General features: G+C 38.7%; 1 protein-coding gene across 1 annotated transcript; it reads left to right on the top strand.

Annotated features, from left to right (window-relative positions):
• Positions 1-989: 989 nt before the first annotated feature.
• Positions 990-4,885, top strand: pax1a (paired box 1a). The gene is made up of 5 exons (XM_017412088.3): positions 990-1,257; positions 1,792-2,421; positions 3,252-3,385; positions 3,822-4,035; positions 4,270-4,885. The coding sequence occupies exons 1-5, from the start codon at positions 1,254-1,256 to the stop codon at positions 4,365-4,367; spliced, it is 1,080 nt and encodes a 359-aa protein (XP_017267577.1). The 5' UTR covers positions 990-1,253; the 3' UTR covers positions 4,368-4,885.
• Positions 4,886-23,197: the final 18,312 nt, after the last annotated feature.

Here is a 23,197-nt window from a genome sequence, read left to right on the forward strand (position 1 = left end):
ATCCAAGATTAAAAAAAAAAAAACCAAAACGAATAAAGCAATGGTGGATCGTGAATGAAGCGGCCTCCTAATCTGATGCCTTCCATCTGTGCTGCTCCATGATCTGTGAGATGGAGAGCAGCAGAAGACAGGGGAGGGAGGCTGGGACAGGGGGTACTGCACCTTGTTACCATCGGGTCGACTGTTAAGTTTTACAAGTAACGTTTTGCGAGCTTATAAACGATAGCTTCTAAACTTGCACAGGAAACTCGGAGAGCATGCTGTGATAATAAGGTTCGTCTCTGGAATCCAGTCGATATCCCATATTTTTAGTCTGCGATCTAACAGAGGGATCGATTACATGAGTCCAGTCCCATCTTTGATGTTCCAGTTAAATAAAAGAACGACTCAGGCTGGTAGTTTTTAACTTTCTTTCGCTCTGATGGATCAATAAGTCTGTTTGTAAAGATTAAATCAAATCTCCTGCTCAGAGTTATGGTCCATTTATAATTTATCCCGAGTAAACAAACTACTAATGTACAATATTCTATTTTTTCATAAACTAGAATAACACACATGGGTCTTAAATGCATGCACTGATGGGATAAATTACTTTTTAAAATGTTCCAAATTGTTTTTTTTTTTCTGTTTACCACAAAAAGCTTATTGATCATGCATATGAAGTTGGTCCAGTGCAAATAAAATGAACTAATTCAAGTCATCTTTCAGTACTTTTCTGTTTTAGTTGAGAAATTTGGCAACCCCTTTCAGGAAGGTTTATATCTATTTAGCATGATGTATATAATAAGTCTTACCAGAGGGCTGCATGTTGGCTGAGACGTTTCCCTCTCTGTCACTTCCCCCTATGCAAAATAAGCCAGGAGGCTGCGCGGCTCCAAACCGGATGGGGGTTGTATTGGCTGACGGCGTCTCCAGCGGGGGGACGACCAATGAGAAGCCGAGGAGCGGTTCGGATATAACAGCGGAGACTGACCTGGAGGACGCGTCAAATTAATTCCAGCAGACTGCGGACTCCCCGGGACAACTCCAATTTGCATTTATCGGATGAAGATCACGTTGCCATTGTGCGCAGCAGTCACTCGCCTCCAGATAATAAGAAGGGGTGCCCGCTGCAGTCGGACGACTCTGAGAGAGGGTCACTTTTTGTTTTCTGGCTTCTGGGGGCTCATGCCTCTCGGCTCCCCCTTCCTTCTCTTGCGTCGTTATTTTGGAGGGACATCTTTATTTGCCAGCATCTCGAACCGTACAAGCAAATGGGTAAGCCGCGAACGTGTGTGCATGCTTCAGTGGAAAAGGAGAAAAGCGCATTTTACTTTAAAGATCACATAGAGAAAGATTTGTGTTAAATGATTTTAAGATTTTTTTTCCTCCCACTGCTACAGAGCAGGAATGAGTGCCTGTTTGGAGCTTTAAATGGAACCACACCACCAATTAGACGGCGAGCTTTTCTTTGAAGGGCTCTCTGATGTCTATTCGTCATGCTCGCCATATTTAATAGTGTTTTTGTGCGCTTTGGAGGGTAAAGCCTGCTTAACAGTCTTGCACGCTTTCGTGCAGTTGTAAAACGCACGCAGGCCTACTGAGCAGATTTCTGTGGGCATGAACTCAGTCTGAGCTGTAAATTACTGTCGCTGCTTCACGCCAGCGCGCGGGCATTTCATAAATTGGATTGTTTAACACAATTGATTTATGTGCAAATCCATCCCAACAAGAGAATGTGATTATTTGTTCAGGCAAACTCGCCCCCAGGAGGTAAAACGGGTCATCTCTATGTGTCCTTTCCCCTTGCAGAGCAAACCTATGGAGAGGTGAACCAACTTGGCGGTGTGTTCGTCAACGGGCGGCCCCTGCCCAACGCCATAAGGTTGAGAATCGTGGAGCTGGCCCAGATCGGGATCAGACCATGCGACATAAGCCGGCAGCTCCGAGTCTCCCACGGCTGCGTCAGCAAGATCCTGGCCAGATACAACGAGACGGGCTCCATTTTGCCCGGTGCCATCGGTGGGAGCAAGCCGCGCGTCACGACGCCAAACGTGGTGAAAAACATCAGGGAATACAAACAGAGCGACCCCGGGATCTTTGCCTGGGAGATCAGGGACAGGCTTTTGGCCGACGGGGTGTGTGACAAGTACAACGTGCCGTCTGTGAGCTCGATCAGCAGGATTTTACGCAACAAGATCGGGAATCTCTCCCAGCCCAGCCAGTACGAGAGCAGCAAGCAAGCCTCCGCACAGGCCGGGCTCTCCTACAACCACATATACCCGTACTCCTACCCAAACACCATGTCTCCGACGGGCACTAAGATGGGCAGCCCCCCCGGAGTGCCGGTGACGGCTGGACATGTGAGCATATCCAGGGCTTGGCCTTCTCCACACACCGTCAACAACATCCTGGGATTACGGGCCTTCATGGATCCCACAGGTGAGGAAAAACTCTTCTCCAATACGAGTCTAATTAACCCAAACAGCTGCAGGTTACTGATTCATTCTGCATGATTGATCATCATTTCACTCCTTCAGTTCTGTTCTGGCAACAGGCTGGACAAATTGTCTGTTAAAAGCGGCACCGTCTGCCATTTTATCATTCAGCCAGAACGCAGTAAGGCCACTCTCAATAAGCCTTTTCATGGCATGATGCATTTGCAAACACTTCGCTCACCTGCTATATCCAACCTTAAATAGTCACTACACGCATTTTCCCCTTTTTCTTCTATGTTCATCCACCGTTAAGTCCCGCCGTCTGAGTGGATTTTCTGCCAAGTTGTTCAGTATTATTTATGTAACATCTGGATGGAAAAAAGAAAACTGTTTTCTGCTTGAAAGAGCTCTGAGATTATTGGTTTGTTTAGGAAAATTTAGGATTGTAAATGTGGGACTTTACAATTAGGAATGATTTTATTTTTTATTCTTTGATCAGAGAATATTTTTATATGAAGCTGTTATTTTCTTAAATTTTAAATATTTTGTTGGTTTTCAAATTAAATAAATTATCACAGTCATAAAAACACTTTTACCCTTTAAACATAAAATCAATACATTTGTATTATTATCCCACCATTTTAGAGAGGCTTGCAATTTATAAATTTATTTTTTTGATATATAACAAGCGTAAATGTTAAAAATATATTTTAAATGAACATTTTGACAATTATTGAAAATGCTACCTGTCTTCCATTTATCATTAGTGTTATTATCTTTGCTCATTTTATTTATTTTTAATAAGTTTGACTTTCCCTGTCATTTTCAATTCAGCAATTGCTGGGGCGGAGGGATATCCACCAAAAATGGAGGAGTGGAGTAGCGTAAACAGAGCAGCTTTCCCTGCGCCTCACGCGGTCAACGGGATTGACAAATCAGCCATTGACGCCGACATCAAATATGCTCAGGTAAAAGGAAAAAAACAGAAAGGAAATTATTTTTCATTTTAAGACTAAACGTGTGTGCACACTTTGCTTTCCTGTGTTCATTCCAAAGAGTATTATTTGTTTTTAAAAATGTTTAGAAATAAATATTGAAAGGTTAATTATTGCTCTTGTTAAAAACACTTCTTTTTCCTCAAATGAGAGTCAATTAAAGAGTCCAGTGGCAGTCATAAAATTATATTATATATATATATATATATATATATATATATATATATATATATATATATATATATATATATATATATATATATATATATTAACGTAGCCAACAGTGGGAGCTATTTTGGTGTATTTATAGTTTAGAAGTGTCCAACTCATTTGCTTTTTAGGCCAAATGTCACCGTGTTAATGAAGTTTCTGTTCATTTTCCCACGTCTTATCTGCTCTCCTGCTGCAGCCTTCCTCCACATTGTCCAGTTACGTCTCCGCGTGCGCGTACTCCCCAAGCAACCAGTACGGGGTGTACAGTGGCCCAGCGGGGGGGTATGTGGCCCCGGGCCACCACCACTGGCAGCCTCAGAGCCCGGCTCTGTCCCACCCGGGCAGCGGGATGAACATGCACGCGGGGGAGATCCACTCACCCATGGCCTTCAAGCACCAAATCCGAGAAGGTATTATTATTATCATCATTATTATTTCTAATAAGTTTTCTTTTTCTTTTTTTCTTTTCTTTTGTCAAACCCGTTTTACGCACGAGAATTTAAAGACATTGCGTGGAAATAATGGAGTTTTTCCAGTTAATAACATATTTGAATAATTCTGGTCTAAAATGTGGATGCATATTTACATGTATGTATTCGTTTCGTGGCGTAAATCTTAATGTTTGCATGATTTCTTGCTTCCAGGAGACAGAAAACCCCCCAGCCCCCTGAGCAAACAGCAGCAGCAGCATGAAGACTTGAACAGTGTGCACGGACTCAGTCTCACTACCTCATCCTCCTAACCGGGACTTATCACACCTTAATAACCAGACACATTTAACAGAACTCATTTCAACAGCTCCAACAGTAAGTGTGATCAACTAACAGCTGCTCTGGGAGTCAAACACGGGCTGCTCCATCTCAGATCTGTCGGTCTCCATGGCCGTCTGAATGTAAGCTGGTTTCCCCCCCACACAGGTGGATCATTTGTTTGCTTTTGTTGTGAAAATAATTCATGTTGTTAACTAGAAAGGGCTGCGAGATTTTTTAAAAAATAAAATAAAATAAAATAAAAAACAGGGTTTTTTTTTGTTTTTGTAAATCCGCTCAATGTTTTATTATAAAAAAAAAAACCCAGATAATTCGCCTTTTATTGTATAATCTGAATTTGTGGCCAAGATCTGCGCGAACAAAAAGTTATAAATTGTCAAAATGTAAAAAAAATGTTATATATATGCCAAAGCTTTAATTATATATTTTTATAATTTCCTTGTAAATATTCAAAAATAAAGGCTGTGTTTGATGCCATGTGTTGTTCCAGCTTCATTGATCCAAATGGCACCAAGAGGTTCTGATTGAATCCGAGAAAAGAGGGTTTTTAGTTTTACTCAGGAGAAATTTGTTTATATTTATACGTGCTTTTGATAATCTTGGATTCTTAAATACGGACTTCGGCCGTCTCAGCTGAAGGAGGCTCAGTTTTGCTTTAAATGGATCTTTTTCAAGTCGAGAAACAGCTCTCTTCATGTGAAAGCATTTCTTATTTGAGCCCTAATGTCGATAACGATTAGTCGAGCATTTAGTGGGAAACGTAATTTTGTTTACTCAGCCATGGAGCTCTCCACAGGCTGGGCGTCTCTGCTGATGCTATCTGGGCTGTAATTGATCCCCGCCGTGATGGGGATCTGCGCGCTGATCGTACACCTTGATCAACAGGAGAGCAGGTAACAGTCAGGACTCAGGGATACTTTATCCTGCTCTGAAACCGCCGGGATTTTCCCATCCAGGCCCACATCTATAGGCTCTGCCCTCCATGGCGCTCTGTAAACTGTTTATTCCTGTGGCCTGGTTGTGCAGCTAACAGACTTCTCGCAGCTCTGCTTCACAGGTTCAACTGGGTTTTACTCAGTCATACATATATTCTACTCATCTAACCCAATTTAAAAGCATTTTTAATGCTAATCCACTGCATATGTCTTAATTTGATTGGCCTCTGTAAGCTGAAAAGCACCACGTCTCCTTATGATAAAAGGTCACACAAGATGTACTCATTTTTAACTTTATGACATAGTTTTTTAGTGCAGACTTTTTACAAAAATCTAGTATGTCCAAAATATTATTTGAACAAGTTTTATGTAACCTACAAGCGACATTTCATGAAAAAATAAGTTATGTGAGTTGTTTATTACCTAACAAGAGAATTGGAGTCTTGATTCTTTTGTTTCAGTTGTTCAATTAATTAATCAAATATTAGTAGAATATAAATAATAATAGAAATTATTTAGAAATGGTAGAAATTGTTTTTGCTTAATTTTCTGTGCAAAGTTTGCATTGTTCAGCCTCTTGAAGCAGGATGGTGAGGCTGATGACAGACCAGGGTTAGTTCTGGCTGAGTAAGAGCAGCTTTCTCTGTTGGGTTTTAACTGCATATTAACATATTTTAGATTGTATATATGCATTTGACAAACTCTGTCACTTTAATACATTTTTAGCTTTTAACTGAAATGTTGACTAAATGTGGACTCTGAGTTTTAATTTGTCTACAAAATGACAAAATGCAAATGTTTATAAGGTGTTGCATATTTGTGAAAAAAATGTTTTTTAGGAAGTAACAATAATACACAATTTAGTTTGTAGTGCTTTGATGAGTTAACCGTTAATGATGAAGCGATAAACTGTTTTTAGTGAGTATAAATTGGGGTCACCAAGTGAGACTAGTTATCATCTTTTTACTTTTAAACTTTTGTAAACAAATTATCTACAAGTTTTATATTTCTACACTTTAGGTAGGTCAAAATATATTATAATAATTACTATTATAGTTATTTCCAGAATAAGTGAAGTTATACAAAACCAAAATTTTGAAAGTAATAAAATAGGTTTAATCTTTTTTTATTTTAAATATGAAAAAGTCTTGTTTTTATGCAAGTATTTATTTATCTTGCCAAATAGTTGGAAGCAATTGCAGAACCAAATAAGTCTTATCATTCAAAATACACAAGCTGATTTTATAAAATGATTTCAGGAAGACTCATCTGGACTAATGAATATTTTATTAATGTCTTATAAGCTTACAGATAATATTTTCCCATTTTAATATTTACAAAGAAAGCACAAATACAAATGTAGAAATGTGGACTTGACTTTAATATAAATAAAGCTAGTGATGTAAATGGCTTTGAAATGTTGTTGAGCTTTACAGACATGTTCCCAGATTTAACAAATATTGCATTAGTGCTCTGTACGTTCTGTTGTTTCAGTGCTCCACGTACCAACAGCATGCCACACAATCAGCTCAGATGGGAAGAAAATATTCCAAAGTAAGAACTGAGTTCAGTCAAAATAACCAAACAGAAACCCAGAAGTTTTTAGGGTTTGCTGCAGACGTTTTCTTTTGCTGCAAACTCCCCAGTGAGTCAGTATATCCAAACATTAAGATGGCCTTTGGATACACACGCTGCCTGGCTGGAGTCGTTCATGTTTTTCCCGGATGCCACTTGGGGTTCGGAAAACACTCCTTCATGGTGGTGGGGTTACTTCCTGTGAGACCTGTGGTCATCAATCAGGGGAGCAAGTGATACCCCCCACGGCGTCTTTAGCAGACACTCTGTGCTCAGAGGGCAGCAGGTGGGCCACTTTCAGATGCTGTTAGGATTGACAGAGAGCATAAAAACACATTTTTAGAATAAATAACAAATTAGGTACAGGGAGGCTTCTGTTTTTGGTTGCTTGTCTTTATTTTTTTATTTTTATTGAATAACATAAGAATTTGTTTTGAATATTTTTCATCTTTTTCATGATTTATCATATAAGGGTAGTGAGAACTACTTTGGTCCACGTTTGTATCAGCATTATGGCCTACTTGCTCACATATTTTAGATATGATTGGACCTAAGTTTGTCATCAGAAAGTTTTAGGTTTGATTTAATATTTTGCAATGTAAGGTTATTACACCTACAATCAAATATTTTTATAACACACAATTTATTTTACCTTTGTGTGAAACACTGCTTACTGTAATAAGAAAACATACTCAGTTTATTCTAGAGTGCACAGATGCCCAAACATGAATATTACAGTTCTCTGTTTCCATTTTTTAAGAGTACTGCATTAGAAACATTGACTTGAAAGGGTCCTGAAGGTTAAACAGATACTTGGAAAGACAGATGGGAGACTTGGCCTCCTTGATCCTAACGGATATGATAGTAAGCACTATTAATAATCCATGGCGCAGTGCAATGGTGACAGAGATTCCTTAAAAAGCAAGAACAGACGCCTCGATCTTCAACCCCTACAATCCATCACTGTCTGTCATGTATACAGGAGGGATTGAGTGTTCTTAAGGGACCAAAGTTCAGTTAATGTGTTTGACACTTTGCTGGGTACAGTATGGTTTAAAGCAATTGACATTATCTTTTACTTTTTGTGTGCGTTAAAAAGAAGAAACTACCTCAGGCCGGCCAGGAGTCTTTCACTCATTCACTCAACACTCTGTCTTTGCACGTCTCTGAGTCAACAAGCATCATAGGCGACATGGAAGACCAGACAGGTCTGGGAACAAAAATGAAAGAAAGATACACCAGAATTCTTTTTTTAAAAGGCAAAGAGTAGCAAATTGGCAAGGTGTCAAATTTAGAAGAAAAAAGGCCAGTGTCAGCACTCCTACTTCTGTCTGAAATTTCAAATGAATCGACTTACCATGGAAACAGAGCATGTAAACAAGTACAATGCTCAAACATGAGCGAATCCCAGTCTTTGACATAGATAGTATCATTTTAGACAAGCTTGTGCAGAAACAGTCATGACTTACAAATGCTTACAGCTGCCAGCCAAATGGCTCACTGTTTGACAGACTTTAAGGCAGTTAAAGATGAGACTTTTCTACTCAGAAAAAAAAAATTAAAACAGAAAATACAGAGAGCTGCACCAGTTAGTAGATTCGTTTTTGCCACCTAAAACTGAAAGACCAAAGCAGCGGCTCTCTAACTTTTGTAATTCAATCACCACTGCCTTTTTTTTTCCGCTGACTGTCCAAAGGATTTCCAAGCAAGCAGAGTTACAACTCTGAAGTCTAGAGGATGATAAATGTCTCCCTCCCATGTTCTTACTTGCTCTGCCCGCTCACCACATCAACCAGATGGTCTGAAAGCAAAAGGGACAGACATGATGATGACATTTGGCTTTCTAAATGAAAACGTATCATTTAACATTTTCTCTCAGGAGATTGTGCCGCCTGCTTTTGGTCCTCTGAGGGTACAGCAGCACAGCAATGTAAAGAATAACCACAGGATCATGTAGAATTGAAGAGCCCAGTTTTGATTATTATATACAGATGACTAAAAGAGCATGAAATTATGTTTGCAAACACAATAAATTTTCCTGACTGAAAACGCAGCAATGAAAGAAGGCAGTTTTTTTTGTAAAACTGGGAGGTTTTGAGCTTTTTTGTGTCTTGCCAGTAATTGCTATGTAAATATCAACATCCACAGGGAGTTTGCAGTTCTCCACTAGAACTTCAAAATACAGAAAAATTGTCAGCATTTTGTAGTAGAAGTCTATTTTCGTCACATAAAGAGACAGTCCTCAGTGAAGAAGAATCCTCTAATTTGTGGAAACTTATTTAAAGTGTGCTGACAAACTGTGCTAAACATTGCCACACGCATGCTGCACACTACCAGCAAAAACACTTTTGCTTCAAACTATTATTAGGTGATAATAAGATGATGACTTTTCTCCCAAAAAATGCATGTGGTAAACCAAACTACTGTGTGTTGGTTTGTAGAGGAAAATCCTCATTTAAATGCAAGAAACTAGATGTTCTGTTTGGACAGAAGCTTAAAATGAAGCATTTTAACCAACTGGAGGTTTTACCTTATTGAAACCGGTTGCAGATTTTTATTTTTTTTTCAATTAAAACATAAAAGTGCAAGTGTGTGAATAACCAGGCTTTTTGATTCTGTTACTGTCAAAAAATCCTGCAAAAAAGCAACATGAATGTTAAAGTTCAAAGCTCTGAAAGAGTCCATCTCTCAATACTTTGTGATTTTCTTACCTTGTTTGCCGCCCAATCATTCCAGCTAAAAAATCAAACAAACAAACAAAAAAAATATATATGAAAGCTTTCACATGGCTCGGCTGTTTTACAAAATACTAAATGATTTCTCAAAATATCTGGGGCTGTGTCGCTTTAAGCAAATATTTTTTCAGAGAAGAGTAAATACTGCATTTGCTGGGAACTATTTTCAGTTGAGGATGAATACACTGTTTGTGCCCCAGTGAGTATTTATGGCATTAGGATGGCTTAAATAGACAGCCGCAATAAAATGACTGCTGGGTCAAATCCAACAAGTTATTATTCTTGTAAACTTTGTTATCAAAATTACTGTACGTGGGACTAACCCATTGTTTTTTGTTTTCTTCTTTTTTTTAGAAATGCAAAGATTTGTTTCACAAAATAAATTTTAAACAATTAAAAAAGGAAACTTTGCTCCACAAAACACAATACTCACAAACAAGTATTTCAGTGTTATTGTATGCCTACATGCTTGCTTTGATAAACCACCAAAGCAATCCTCAACCAGATGACAACAACAAAAACTGCTTGTTCTTTTTGTTAGTTTCACACTCTGACAGCCGACTGGTGCTGAAAGTTAAAAGACCCACTACACGGTTTAATGCAGTTGAAAGCCTCTGTAGTTGATAATGATGAAGCTTCATCAGTAACCACCCACATAGTGTTGTTTATTTTCCTACATGGAGTTTAATGCATTAAAGATAATTATTTTGTTTGCAGAAAGAAGTTGTTCGATCCCATTAGGAACAGTTTCTTTACATGTTTAAAATGCATAATGTTCCCCATTTTCCATTCAAAATATATATACCCTCAACATTGATTTTTCAAAAGTGAATTCAATAAAATTGATTAAATAAAAAATTCTGGTTTAAAATGAACAAAACTTCAATATCAGCCATATCACAAATAGCCTCGTAAAATTAAATTAAAGGCTCACTTTATCTCTGGTTAGCCTTGTGTAGTTGCACTCTGCTCCCAGTGGAGTGGCTGTGTCAGACCCTTCATTCAGTCCTGAACTCGTGTTTTCGCCATGCCAAATTAGCAGCCACCCTTTGGGTCAATGCTGAGTGCGAGTGTCGGCTTGGGTGAGGCACGTTTGAGTGAGAAGCACCAATAACAGCAACATGCATGCTTCTCCACAACTGGCTGCACATCATGTTCTTCAAAGGGTCCTTTTCTTCCTCATTGGGAGTTGGTTTAGAGCTACAGTTGACTGCGAAACACACTAGGCTACGAGGGCCTTCGTGTTCATGAATGTACCAAACAACAGTGTTGATTGTTTAAACCTAATGATACTGTCAATAAGGGAAAGGTCAAACGGTTATGTATATGTTGTATTCTCTCCCAGATATTGTACAAGTCAAGAGGTCGGTGTAAATTTGTGTTGATGTCGGCATGAGTCTCTCTTGGTAATCGGCCAACAAGTTCTTTAAAATCAGTCAGGTGATAGGGGTTGGCAGTTCTTGCTGGCGCCACTGTCACAAACTCTCAGGGAGTGGCAGTAGCCGCACAAGGTCAAAAGTTTGATTAATGACTGTCGTTGTTGTTTACATTTCACCTTTTGTTGCTTTATCTCTTAAACTCACTCCACAGTGACAGCTTTTGTTCCAGCTTGTCATGAACACATAAAAGTATTCACAGAGCAACAGATTCTACGTGTATCAGACCTGTACCCAGGAACTTGTGTGCTCTACTTCCTGTTATCTCATCTGAACACAGGTGATGAGCCTGTGGGTGTTGTTTGTAAGACATGTACACAAAAACACAATAAGCAGTCAGAAAAGTCATGCAGTCATGCTGATAACAGACTAAAATACAGTTGTCCCATTCATTTTACATCTGAAACAGCCCCTTCAGAACAACTGAACTACTTGAATTAACATCACACTTTTAAGTGTTGTAGTAGAACTTTTTTTTTGTCTTTAATTAAACATTTGATTTGTTAAGTAATGCACAAATATGTCTTCTATTTTGTGTGGTCTTTCTTGTCCAAGCACACAAACTGTGGCCTTGTCCAAGAGTAAAATCTCACATGAAAGTAATACCTTTGCTTTGCGTGTCTTTTTTCATGGGAAAATGAAAACAAAAAGAACCACCTTTAACCATCACACAGATAACAGCACTTTGTGCAGTTCCACCTGAGGCAGACAAAGGCCGAGTGTCAGTGATAAAGGAAGTGCTTGTCTCCTCCTCCTGTTTGCAGTGGTGCGAATATGAAGAGGATATCTCTGTTCATGTTAGGGCTATTCCCTTACTGAATTAACAAGCTGCCCTATAAGTGAAATCCAAGGCCATCCCTCTGCCTGCGACACGGAAGAAAAATAAGGCTTGTATGTGAGCTTGGATTTAGCAGCCAAATTGTGCTAAAGAAGTTTTTGTTCATTGAAAACAGGACTTAGTATATGTAGACTGGCATCATGCCTGCACCTGTAAATGCTAACAGGAAAAATCTTGCCTAGATTTCCTCTGGGGAAAAAATGGCAACACTGAGAGGTTGACCCAATAATACTACTAATAATAAAAAACACATACAAATGAAAGAAAGCTGAGCTCTTCTGTGCTGCTCAATTACACTCTAATGTCTCCATGCAGACACTGGATCAAGTCTCTTTCACATTACAAGTTTTGGACATGTAATTTTTATCATATGCTAAAAAAGCACCTAAAATATAAGTAAAAATCAGTCTTTTGTACATACTTGTATATAGCCAATATATAATTTGTTATAAATTATACTTTATGCTTATTTTTTATCTCTCTAAGTTGCAAATATTTGGTTCTAAAACAAATTGAACCAGCTTTGAAAAGAATGAAGATCATGTGCATAAGTTCTCCAGCTCATTGTTTCTGCAGCCTTCAGGAATTTTGACTCGGACTGTTTCCTCTTCAGGCAGTTGTAATTCAGGTCTCAGGCTGTCCCTGCTCTTGTTGTACGAAGCCAAACAGACCAGTCAGGAGAATCTACTTTCTGTATTTGGTGTTGATAAGTTTGATGAGCTGCTCCGGTCTCATCATTGCAGGTGTTTGCTTCTGTGACACATGCCCTCTGCAAATAATTTGTTATGCCTCTGCAGGGAGAAAAGAGGACATTTCTATTACATGCATGTATTCCAACATCGCTCTCTGAAGACAGGCATTCAGGAGGAGGCAAATCAGTTTTTATTAAAAGCAGACCTGACTCAAACAGAGATTCACCGCACTGTGGTCAGACTTCAAACCAAGTCATTACTCGCTTTTTTTTATGTTCAGACTGCTGCAAATCTCTGATCCCTCTAAATCTAGCTGAAAAAAGAAACAAACCATTGTTGGTTTTGTTTTCATTTTTCTATGAAGCTGTCTGCTATATAATAACATGCACATTGATGATGCTGCAGCTTTATACACAATGATCTCGTCTTCTAATTTTAACCAGTACCTATGTTTTGTTGCACTCTGATATTTAATCTCAGTTCAGAATTGTCAGTAATTTCACTTGTGGGTGATTGATGCAAAGCACTCTCAGAAGGGAAGCCTTCTGATCGAACAGAGAAGATAGGTTGGATTTCATCATTAGAGTTAATCCATCAACAATGCTAGAGCACTGAATAAAGCCAGAGTAAATGAGTCTGTTTGCACTGTCGTGGAGTAAATATTAGTTTGTCCAGATAATGCGACGAGCTGCTGAGGGTTGCCACATTGCTTAAGTTACACCAGCCTCTGTTCTTTTCTGCCTAGAGAATGGCTTCCCATTCTTTCTTCTTCTTGAAAGCAAAACATTGGTAGCAGTCTCAAGTGGCTGAAAGTTTTAGTTGATAATCCAGTCTGTCAGTCAGAACGACAATAAGATTAATGGCAGGGAAACTCCTATCTGGCAAACATCCTGCACAATTAAAACAGATAAATTTGTTTGAGAAATAGTTCTTAAATACAGATTTGAAGGGAAAATTGCTCATTTGTGTAGTTGGAAACTTGAATATGTCATTTTTAGAAGCATTGAAACTGAACAAAACTATGCAGTAATTAATGTTGGTCCAGTATTTGGTGATTCTAGTGTTCAAATTAAAATTATATAGTTCTACCAAACAACAGCTTTTTATCATCTGTAGTCCAATTAACTTGATCAGTAAAAGAATAGATACTTGAACTCTTCTTTTAAAAGATCTAAAGTAGTCAAGAGGGAAAAGGGAGCCCTCTGCTGCTGAACTCTGCTGCTCCAAACAAACACTCTTCTCTCCAACTGTTTCTGAATAAATATGTTTGCTACTTAATTGGAAATGCAAAAGGTGCTCTAAAAGCTGTGGTTTTAGAAAGAATATATTAATAGTTCTACAATATTTGCAAAAAAAGACAAAGATACAAATCAAATGGGCATACAGAGACTTAACTTTTGTTTTTTTATTAACTCACTGTATTTTCTCATTATGCCCCCGTTCTCCAAAGCAGGAGCTACTGCATGAACAAATTTTGCAGATTTTAAGTAGCAAAATGCACTTGAATGTTTAGTAATAGAAAATATAATGTCTAGACATGAAGTCCTTACATATACAAGTAGCTTTAGGCTAAAAGGAGTCCAAATGGAGTAGAGCATGACTAATTCCTTGAAGCTGCAGCCTTGATCTTTTGTTGTATCTCCAAGGTATTTTAAGTTTATTTGTTATGGGACACTGGACAGTTTTATACGCTTGTTACCATATGAGTGTGAACTCATTACTGTAACATCTAAGGAGCTAAAAGGATACCTGTTTCTAGTTGTCCTGACTGTGAAGGGACTTGTAGACAGACGTTGCATTGAGCCAGTCTAAGATGTTACCCAATGATCTCACCTTGGTGACTGCCCCTGAAAACCCAGCTCTCACCTCACAATCGACGATAACTATCTTTTAATGAATAGCTGTGTGTGCGTCAAGGAGTGCTGGCTGATAGAGATCATTTTGCTGGGGTTCAGATCTCAATAACAATCAGGGAATTCCATCTTAAACATTTGGATGTCCTCCATAATGCCACACACTCTGAGATTGTTCTTGCAGTGGACCTACACCAAAATAAAACTTGGCATCGGTGACACATTCTTGCCCAATTCAACAGCTCCAAGTCTGAACTACCCCCTAGCTCCCTCCCAGCTTCAGGATCTATCTGCTGATGTGAATGCTGACTCTTTGTTGGTGCATTCTGATCTCAGGAGGTGATACAGAGCAGCTAACCACTTTATAAAAAGGTGGGATGACAAGGCCGGCGAATGGAGGCACAAGCACAGCTCCCTGTGAGTGTGTCGTCTGAAAAGCCCAAATTAAGCTATTTCCCCCAATCCCTAGGGACAGTCCTTATCACCTGTGAGATCCAGAGCAGACTCTGTATAACTTGCAAAATACTATGCTGATACTGCAAATGAGGTTTAATAGCTGCTCGGCCCTAAGCTTTATAATGTACAATTGTAAGCTTTGATAGCCAGTAGCAGAGACATTTTCTAAAACAAACACACAGAGACATGCAGAGGAAAAGTCAAGGCATCAATCAGTGGGTGTCTTCTGTCATAGATGACTGATATTTGCAGGATTACTCATCGTGTCCTGTCAAAGCAATTACACATGAAGAACCCAAGTAAACTGCTCCGTATTTTCTTCTTGCCCCAGGCTAGATGAGAACTATAATTTTTGAAGGATCAGCCTGACAGACTGTCAACCCTAATATGGCGTGTTGTAACACCCCGTGCGCTATTTGCTAATTTCTAACCCAACCTGAACCTAAAAAAGGATGTAGTAAATTGTGACTTATTACTGTAATCACTGCCGACTCTGTCAGCACAGCAATCAATCATGTCAGCAAATCTACCTTAAGCTTCTATAATTTTAAGAGGATCTGCACATGTGCCTGATGTTAGAACAAGTAAAATTAAAAGATTAGATTGCAGGGATATTTATGTTTACATTTCAGACACCATGAATTATGAGGCAAACTAGTTAGAGCTGGACTTTGTCAGCATTTGTACTCAAGAGATTTAGACATTTTATTTATATTGATGAATAAGTCCCATTTTTTAATATAAATTTATTGGTGTATAGAGAGTGAAGAAGCAGTTCAAACTCTTAATCAACAATTCAAAATGTCAATGGGTTATGTCTTTATCAATTTTTGCAAATACATCTTTGGCAATTGCGGCTATATCTTGAGGGAAAGTCGGAATATCTTTAGGGTCACTGAAGTACATCCTCTGGGAACTATTTATATCAAAATTATTGACCATTAACATCATCTGCTAGAATAAGCTTTAGCCTGAAAATACAAGAAAAGCAAGAAGAGGAGGAGACACTCTTTCATGTGTTCCACATGAAACATTTTGAGATACTTTAGCCTAAAGTTTTGCACCATTTTTGTTAATCTGTATGTACCTCAAAACACATTTTCAGAGTATTCCTTTCTTCTCATTTCACCAAACACAATAGCAATATTGAGCACCTTACACATCCTTCCAAGACTGGCTTATCTGAGCAAAGAAAAGATAAAGCAGGAGATGAGATGTGACTGAGAGAAGAGCATTACCGGTACTGACAGGTGCTGGCCTGCCCCATAGGTTAGGAACAGATAACTCACCTCAGCCTACAGCTAATGAGTTCTGCTCAAATCAGAAGATTAAAGTTTGTCTGGTGATTCTTAGCTTGATTAATAAATTCACTAAATGGAAACATTTCAATATCAAGCAGCTCTTTTTTTGTTTTATTGGGTTTAAAAATGGGGACACAAGATACAATCAGAGACAAATTATTCCATCAGAATGAAACACCTCAAGTTTCCATGAGACCGGAGATGGACCTGAGCAAACACATTCCCATCCACTAGTGAAAATGGATACGCTGTTGACCTGTCCAGCCACACAAAAGCTGTTCCCAGTGCTCAGGTGAGTAACCCTCCACCAGTCTAAAATCTCTTAGCTAAATATTGTGAGTGTCCCTCCTTAGAGAGGGAATCTGTGTGTTTACTTTGGGATCCAGGGGATTAGGAGATCAACACTCCATGCAGGTGGGGGGACCCCTACTGCTCAGTACGAAAAGAAAAATCTTGTGAAAATCTCAGTGATTTTGCACACTTTTCAGACATTTGTCTTAATCTTTTGCAATTAAATGAAAGTTAATTGGGTGGTTAAAAACAAAATCAGCGCAGATATGTTTTAGTTGAAATTTCAACTAAATCCAATAAAAACACAATTTAGACACTAGAGATTTCTTACAATACCCTTGATTTGATACTGAATTAAAACTACATACTTTACAGCAAAATTATCCATAGGACAATGATTCCTGGCCTGCACTTCAACACAGCACTGTGAGCCAGATGGGAGTAAAGATCCTCCTCTGTGGCTAAAGCTAGAGAGCATTAGCCAAAATGAAAATTAAAGGAAACTTCACCATGTCAGCGAGTCTTCAAATCACTTATTTTCCACTGGTTGGGGATGGATGTGGTGAAAATGATTGCTGATGATTCTCAAAAATTCTCTGAGAGATCCACAGAAAGTTGTTTAACATGATCTGTCATATGCTCCGATTGCAACAAGTTGGCAAAATGGTTCATATCAGATTTTTCTGAATTTCTCTATCATCTGTGGGATATGCACTGTAAATCACATTTTAGTCCTATTGAGGGCAATTTTGTAAGGCGATTCAAAGGAATATTGTGTTTTGAATACCAGTTTAAACTGCATTAGCCCCTCAAACAGGAACAAACATGCAATTTTTTTTTTCCCAGGGCCATTTTTTTACTCAGCCAATACAAAACTGCTAAATGGGCTTTCTCCAATCTACACGAATCTGAATGGGCCGTCATTCAACTGATTGTGCAGGGATTGTCCTACATGAGGGCACATTGTGTGCAGTGGAGGGAAGTATCTTTATCTAGAAAACATCCACACGGGTGGTAAAAGAGAGAGACTCAAATGGTATCCACATTTTCTTTGCATGCTAAGAGTCAAACAAATGAAAAGTTGCATGTCAACATGGAAAAAATCACATCTCTTCATACCATTGGTTTTTTTTTGGCCTGATGTACAAACCTTTAACTCAGTTTTACTATCATTGTGCCTCAGCTCTCTCCAGCTGCTGACAATGCAGCTGTGCGTTAACACTGACCTTGACATCTGTCTCCATAAGGAAGCACAATAGTCGGCCTATTTCCAGCCAGTGACCCCTGCTGCCAGGTTGAAGCAGATGGAAAGTGTCTGTTTTTAACCGCTGCCCTCCAGAGGTGGCAGATCGAGGAGGCTTGTTACCGCTTATCTCTCTCTACATGATATCATCTTCTCTGCTCCAGTGAGGGATTTTTCCCAAGATAAACAACCTGATTAAACTTGCAAAGACCAACTCTGAATGCTGAAAAGCCAGAGAGAGGTGTGAAAGAGTGAGACCCAACTGTACGTCCTGCATTAAATCGCTTAGTTATCTTCTATGAAGAAAAACTTCATAAAAAAAATCTTAATAAAGAGCTTGTCTGCCAAATGCTTTGCACTTTTTTGTCAGATTTGAATTTATGGCAGCATAATTTACTGTGCTTAAAAATAACAAAATATGCAGAATACCTCAGTATCAGCTTAGAAAGAATTTTGGTCATGGTCAATGTTTCAATAGGCTACATTCAAATTGAAGTTTTTAATTTTTTTTTTCCTGCTACTTGCAGTGCAGTACAGTGACCAAAGACATCACTCACATTAGTGGGAACACATCAAGCGGTCAGTGTTGTGCTGTAAATTCTTTCCTTTACTCTTGTGGTGAGCTCTTTTTTCCAAGGACATTTTGTCTAATCCACCTCAGCTGCCTTCACTCAGAGCTGGTAAAAGAAGCCTGTGAGACTGGTTTTCATAAAACATAAATATCTGTTAAGAGTCTGGGTATGATCCACTTTAATAAAATGATGAGTAACATTTCCTTGTTGCTGCTTGCTGCACTGTTCTTTTCAAAGAATGACTATTACTGCATTCTGTGAGCAACTGAGAGCAACAAGAAGGTCCCCATGAGTGAAACTCGCAGTAATAAAAAGCATACAGTATTTCCCTCTCAAAGAGGCAAAACAACTGAGTTATTTCTGACAGATGAAAACAGAACTTTGTTATTGAATTTGATTATTCTGATTTTTTTTTCTTCTGTGTTGACTATTCTGGATCATAGTCATCTCTTTCTGAGTGTGTGGAAGTTGCATTCATTTTCTTTTCTGGAGAATTCCAATCTTCTCTGGTATGGGGAACCCAGGAAAGTTTTAAACAGGCTCCAGTGTGTCCAAAACTAATCTGACAGGGTTTTCACCAACATGAAATCCCAGCAGCACATCCCTCCAACCCTTATTCATCTTCACATGTTTCTAATCAAGTTTCAAATCCATGAGAAAAAAAAAAAATCCTCCTTCTCACCTACAAATCAATTCATGTCCTTGCCCCCCAATGCCTTTCGGATCTGGGAACCTTCAGTAACAAAGTGTTCAATATTGCTGCCAAAACTTTGATATTTTCAGTGTATCAGCCCTAAATATATATAAAAATTAAGAATATAAAAAATCCTAAACAGTCACCACAATCTAATCAACGACTTTCCACCAAGCTTTCATTTCCTGCTTGTAGTTTGTTTTTAACAGATCTTTTTAACAGTTTCCATTAGTCCTTGTGAAATAGTTAGTATTACTGTGACATTATATTTATGTATTATATAAATACTGTGTCATATTTTAATTACACAGTAGTGTAGTTAGTGTAGTTTGTGACAATTTCATGTAGACAAACTGAGTTCAAACTGAAGAAAGACATTTCTGTTATTATTAGGATAACCCTTTTTTTGCACAATACAGAGCTTTTTGTATTTTTCCTGAAAAAAGTTCCCATCTTCAAATATAACTGTATTGCCATTTTCCCCTCTGAAAGTATTAAATAAACATAACTACCAAAGCAAGGGCTTCCTTCTCAAAATAAACAAATTATGTGGCATTTTCATCATTCAGGATTCAAATATTTGGATACGTTTATTCCTTTGTGCTAACTTGTGCTTTTTTTCCGCTGAAAAAAAAAAGGGGGAACAGCAGAAAGTTGGGTACAACACTGCTGGGTATTCTAACAGATGGATACTCCGTATGAATCGAGGCTAAGTTTCAGCCAAGGCCTCGATGTGTGTGTTGGACGGCACATTGCATATCTGGAGACCACACAAGTTCCATAAGCATGTCTGAATCTCTCTACTGCCCTTTATCTTTGTCTGAACATCTCCCTTAGGGATCGGGGTCATAAGTTCAATACCAGCAGGGAACCAGCACAAAATACAGACATGTGGTACTGAGCTGCTAATTATCTTTTCGAATGTGATTAATATTTCAAATGTCTCAAATAACATGTGAAGATGCTTCGTCATCATTGCTTAAATGACTATATTAGTATTAAATTAAATGGCTAGAATTTGATGATGCTGTCAAATAAATAAATGGAAACAATAAACATGTTAATGTAGATTATCTGTAGTGACCATCTTGAACTGGTGTGACTCCAAAAATTAATTAGTTAAAAATTATATCCAGTAATGACTTTCTGAGTGTTTCAATCAAATCCATCCAGTGGTTTATTAAATATTTTGCTGACACTATAAACAAACACACAGGCAAAAACATTACTGCCACTTTGCCTTGGGTGGCAGGCTATAAAAAAAACTTCTTTTTTTAAAAAAAAAGATGACTAGAAATGTATCTTCTTGTGATTTGTGTCAGCACCATGTGGATCAAATCTGTTGTCCCCCTTGTTTTCTCTCACCCTGACCTATGAGAGAAAAAATCACCAATGTGTGAAATATTTCCAAACAACTGTGATCTTATAAGGGAACAAATATACAGATAATATTACCTTTGGAGCTCAGTGTTTAAAGGGAGCAGGAGTATAAGTGAGCTCATCCGAGGTGCTGAAGCCTCTCAGTTATAAATGAGTTTGTCACACCACCATGGTTGGCCATAAATGACCTCACCAGACGTGCTGCTGCAGTAAACTAAACTAATAAGAATGTGCAGGAAAGGAAACACTGCCTGCAGTGCAGCACGGCTACCAAAAAGCAAGCTGCTAAAAAGCATAAATCTTACTTTGATAAATCTCAGTGGATGGTTGTCACTTTACATGTGTCGAGTCGAAGCCAGGAGCAGGTACAAGTTAAAAGGGCACACACTCTTCGTACATCCGCAGTTATGGCGGAAAAGGCCCCTCTCCTGTGAAAAGAGACTTCCATATGTACTTGTACCTTCGGTGGCCATTTAACCTGGAACAGATGTCATCAATAAATAACAATGACCCATGGAGGCATTCCAGCGTGTGATCGAGGCCATTTTTTTTTTGTTGGATGGAGCTTGTTTGACTGGCTTGTGTAGCTGCTCAACACCTGACCAAACTGCAAAGTTTAAAATATAGACATGCAATCGTGTGTCTGAGAACCAGTGATACTTTAAAAATTCACAGGGTAAAGCAACAGCTTAGCTTACACACACTGCCTGCTCCCCTGGGAGCTATGTGAGAGTCGCTACAATCTGCCTCTTGTTACAAGGCCTGCTACTAACTCATGACCTGTCGCCTTGCCATTTTAATCTTTCCACAAACACATGTAAGTAAAGAGTTACATGTTTCCCTGTGATTTATTGCAAAATGTCCTCTGTTATCCATTGTCTTTGTCTGGTTCATCGGCATGCAGCAGTTCACACACAAGTTTCAATTTTGACATACAGTAATTTGCCAATTCATCTTCTGCTGATTATTGCCTGCCGCTAAAAGCATAAAAGAGATGATGTGTTCACCCGTGTGAGTGCATGTATGTTTATTTGTCTGCAGAGTTAGCAAAATATTTCATGAACCAGTAAACAGATTTTAATAAAACTCTTAAACATTAGTTAATAGATAAATGTCTGCAAATGATAAACTTCTGGAGTTAACCCAATTCAAGATGGCTACCACATCTAGCTAACATTACCCATCACAAAAATAGCTATAACTCTGTAAATCTTACAGATATTGACCTGAAGTTTGGAGTGGGAGTTGCTGAGAGTCATCTCACAATATCAAATGAGGTTGCATCAAATAGCTAGAACGCCATCATTTCTCAGCCTAAAATGATTTTAATTTAAAACTCTGGCATAAAAGATGTGCATTTTGTCAAGGAATGCTAAGCCTTTAGTTGCAGGGTAGTGGCTGTCCAATTTGCATGGATGAGAAATATTCATTTTACATTTTACAATTAAATCCTGAACGTTGCAGCGTTTCCATCAGTTTTTAAAGTACCTAGATTCAGGATCTTAGGAGTGTCTTTGAAGCCAGCATCCATCTGAATGCATGACAGGGTCACTGGGAAGTCCTTAGTGAAGGATGGCTTGTGACGCTCACTGAGCTGCATCTGATAACCGTCGCAAATGGAGCATTTCAAAGGACACAAACTTCTACATAAAGTGACTTCCACTTCTCTCTTTGTCTTTGCTGGTGGAGCATGGAGATTAAAGACGTGTTCACATGCCATCATACAGTGTCCAGGTTAAATATGGTATGATAATCCATTCAGTATGTAAAGAGTTTATTTTGAGGAGGGACCTAAAATAAACTCAACCAGTATTTACGGAGAAAATGGCAGCCAAATATCTGACCTTTTTCCTGGAGGTTACGGCTCTCTCATTTATCTTGTATTCTCTTGAGCAAAAATAAGACAAGGTAACTGATGTTAATGTACATTTTCCCTTTATTATTTTTAATCAGTCTCTTAGACAGAATTTTGCTTTCTTTTGAACACATGTTACTGGGACAATGTGCATCACTCTGATTCCACTCCATAGCCGCTGAAATGATGCTGCATTTCCTATGTAATGTGTCATAAGCAACAAAATTATTTAAAAGCAGAAAATTTCCTGTCAAAATTCTCGACACATTTGATTATTCATAACATTGGATGCCAAAGGGGGAAACCTTGGTGGTCCAATGACCATTAAAGCTGCATTATTTGCTTTCCTCCTGACCCTTAGAAATGTCTACAGCACCAAGATGCCCTCTCTTGGACATACCAGCTGTGTTTGCAGTTACATAACAGGAAACAGCTGCCAGGAATAGTCCCAGTGTTGGGTTCTGTAGGTCCAGGTCTGGAGTCCTGTACAGGTTATTCTATTTGTTTAGACAAAATGCCTGGATGTTGTTGAGGCATCCTGGAGTTAACAGGCTGGAGAAAATTCAAGGATCAGAGGATGATGCTGTAAAAGTAGTAATATAGTTCAACGAATGTTATTTTCTCCTAATATTTCTCATTTTGTAAGCTTTAATGCAAAAAAGATGTAAAGCATGTTCACAAACTGGGTTCTATTTCATCCCTACTGACCGCCAGAGGGCGGTGCTGAAAGCACTGAATGTTCCCTTCGCGCATGCGCAGTTCGAGTAATAGTATCAACAGAGTCACACTTGTGACACATCAGATGATCAATCAGAGGCTATATAGCCTGACGTCATCCGAGGCTCTGTTCCTTTTTTCTTCTCGCATGCGGTTCGCTGCACATGGCATTGGCCTTTTCACCGTGGTTGGACGCCCGACTGCCTGTTGGCTGGAGTTGCGTTATATC

This window comes from Kryptolebias marmoratus, linkage group LG10 (genome assembly GCF_001649575.2).
Source record: "Kryptolebias marmoratus isolate JLee-2015 linkage group LG10, ASM164957v2, whole genome shotgun sequence".
In the NCBI taxonomy this organism is placed as follows: Eukaryota; Metazoa; Chordata; class Actinopteri; order Cyprinodontiformes; family Rivulidae; genus Kryptolebias; species Kryptolebias marmoratus.

Bases quoted from the DNA above. Each gene is read 5' to 3' on its own strand.
- pax1a (XM_017412088.3), top strand. The intron at 2,422-3,251 runs GTGAGGAAAAAC...TTTTCAATTCAG, and splicing joins GGCCTTCATGGATCCCACAG to CAATTGCTGGGGCGGAGGGA. The intron at 3,386-3,821 runs GTAAAAGGAAAA...CTCCTGCTGCAG, and splicing joins CCGACATCAAATATGCTCAG to CCTTCCTCCACATTGTCCAG.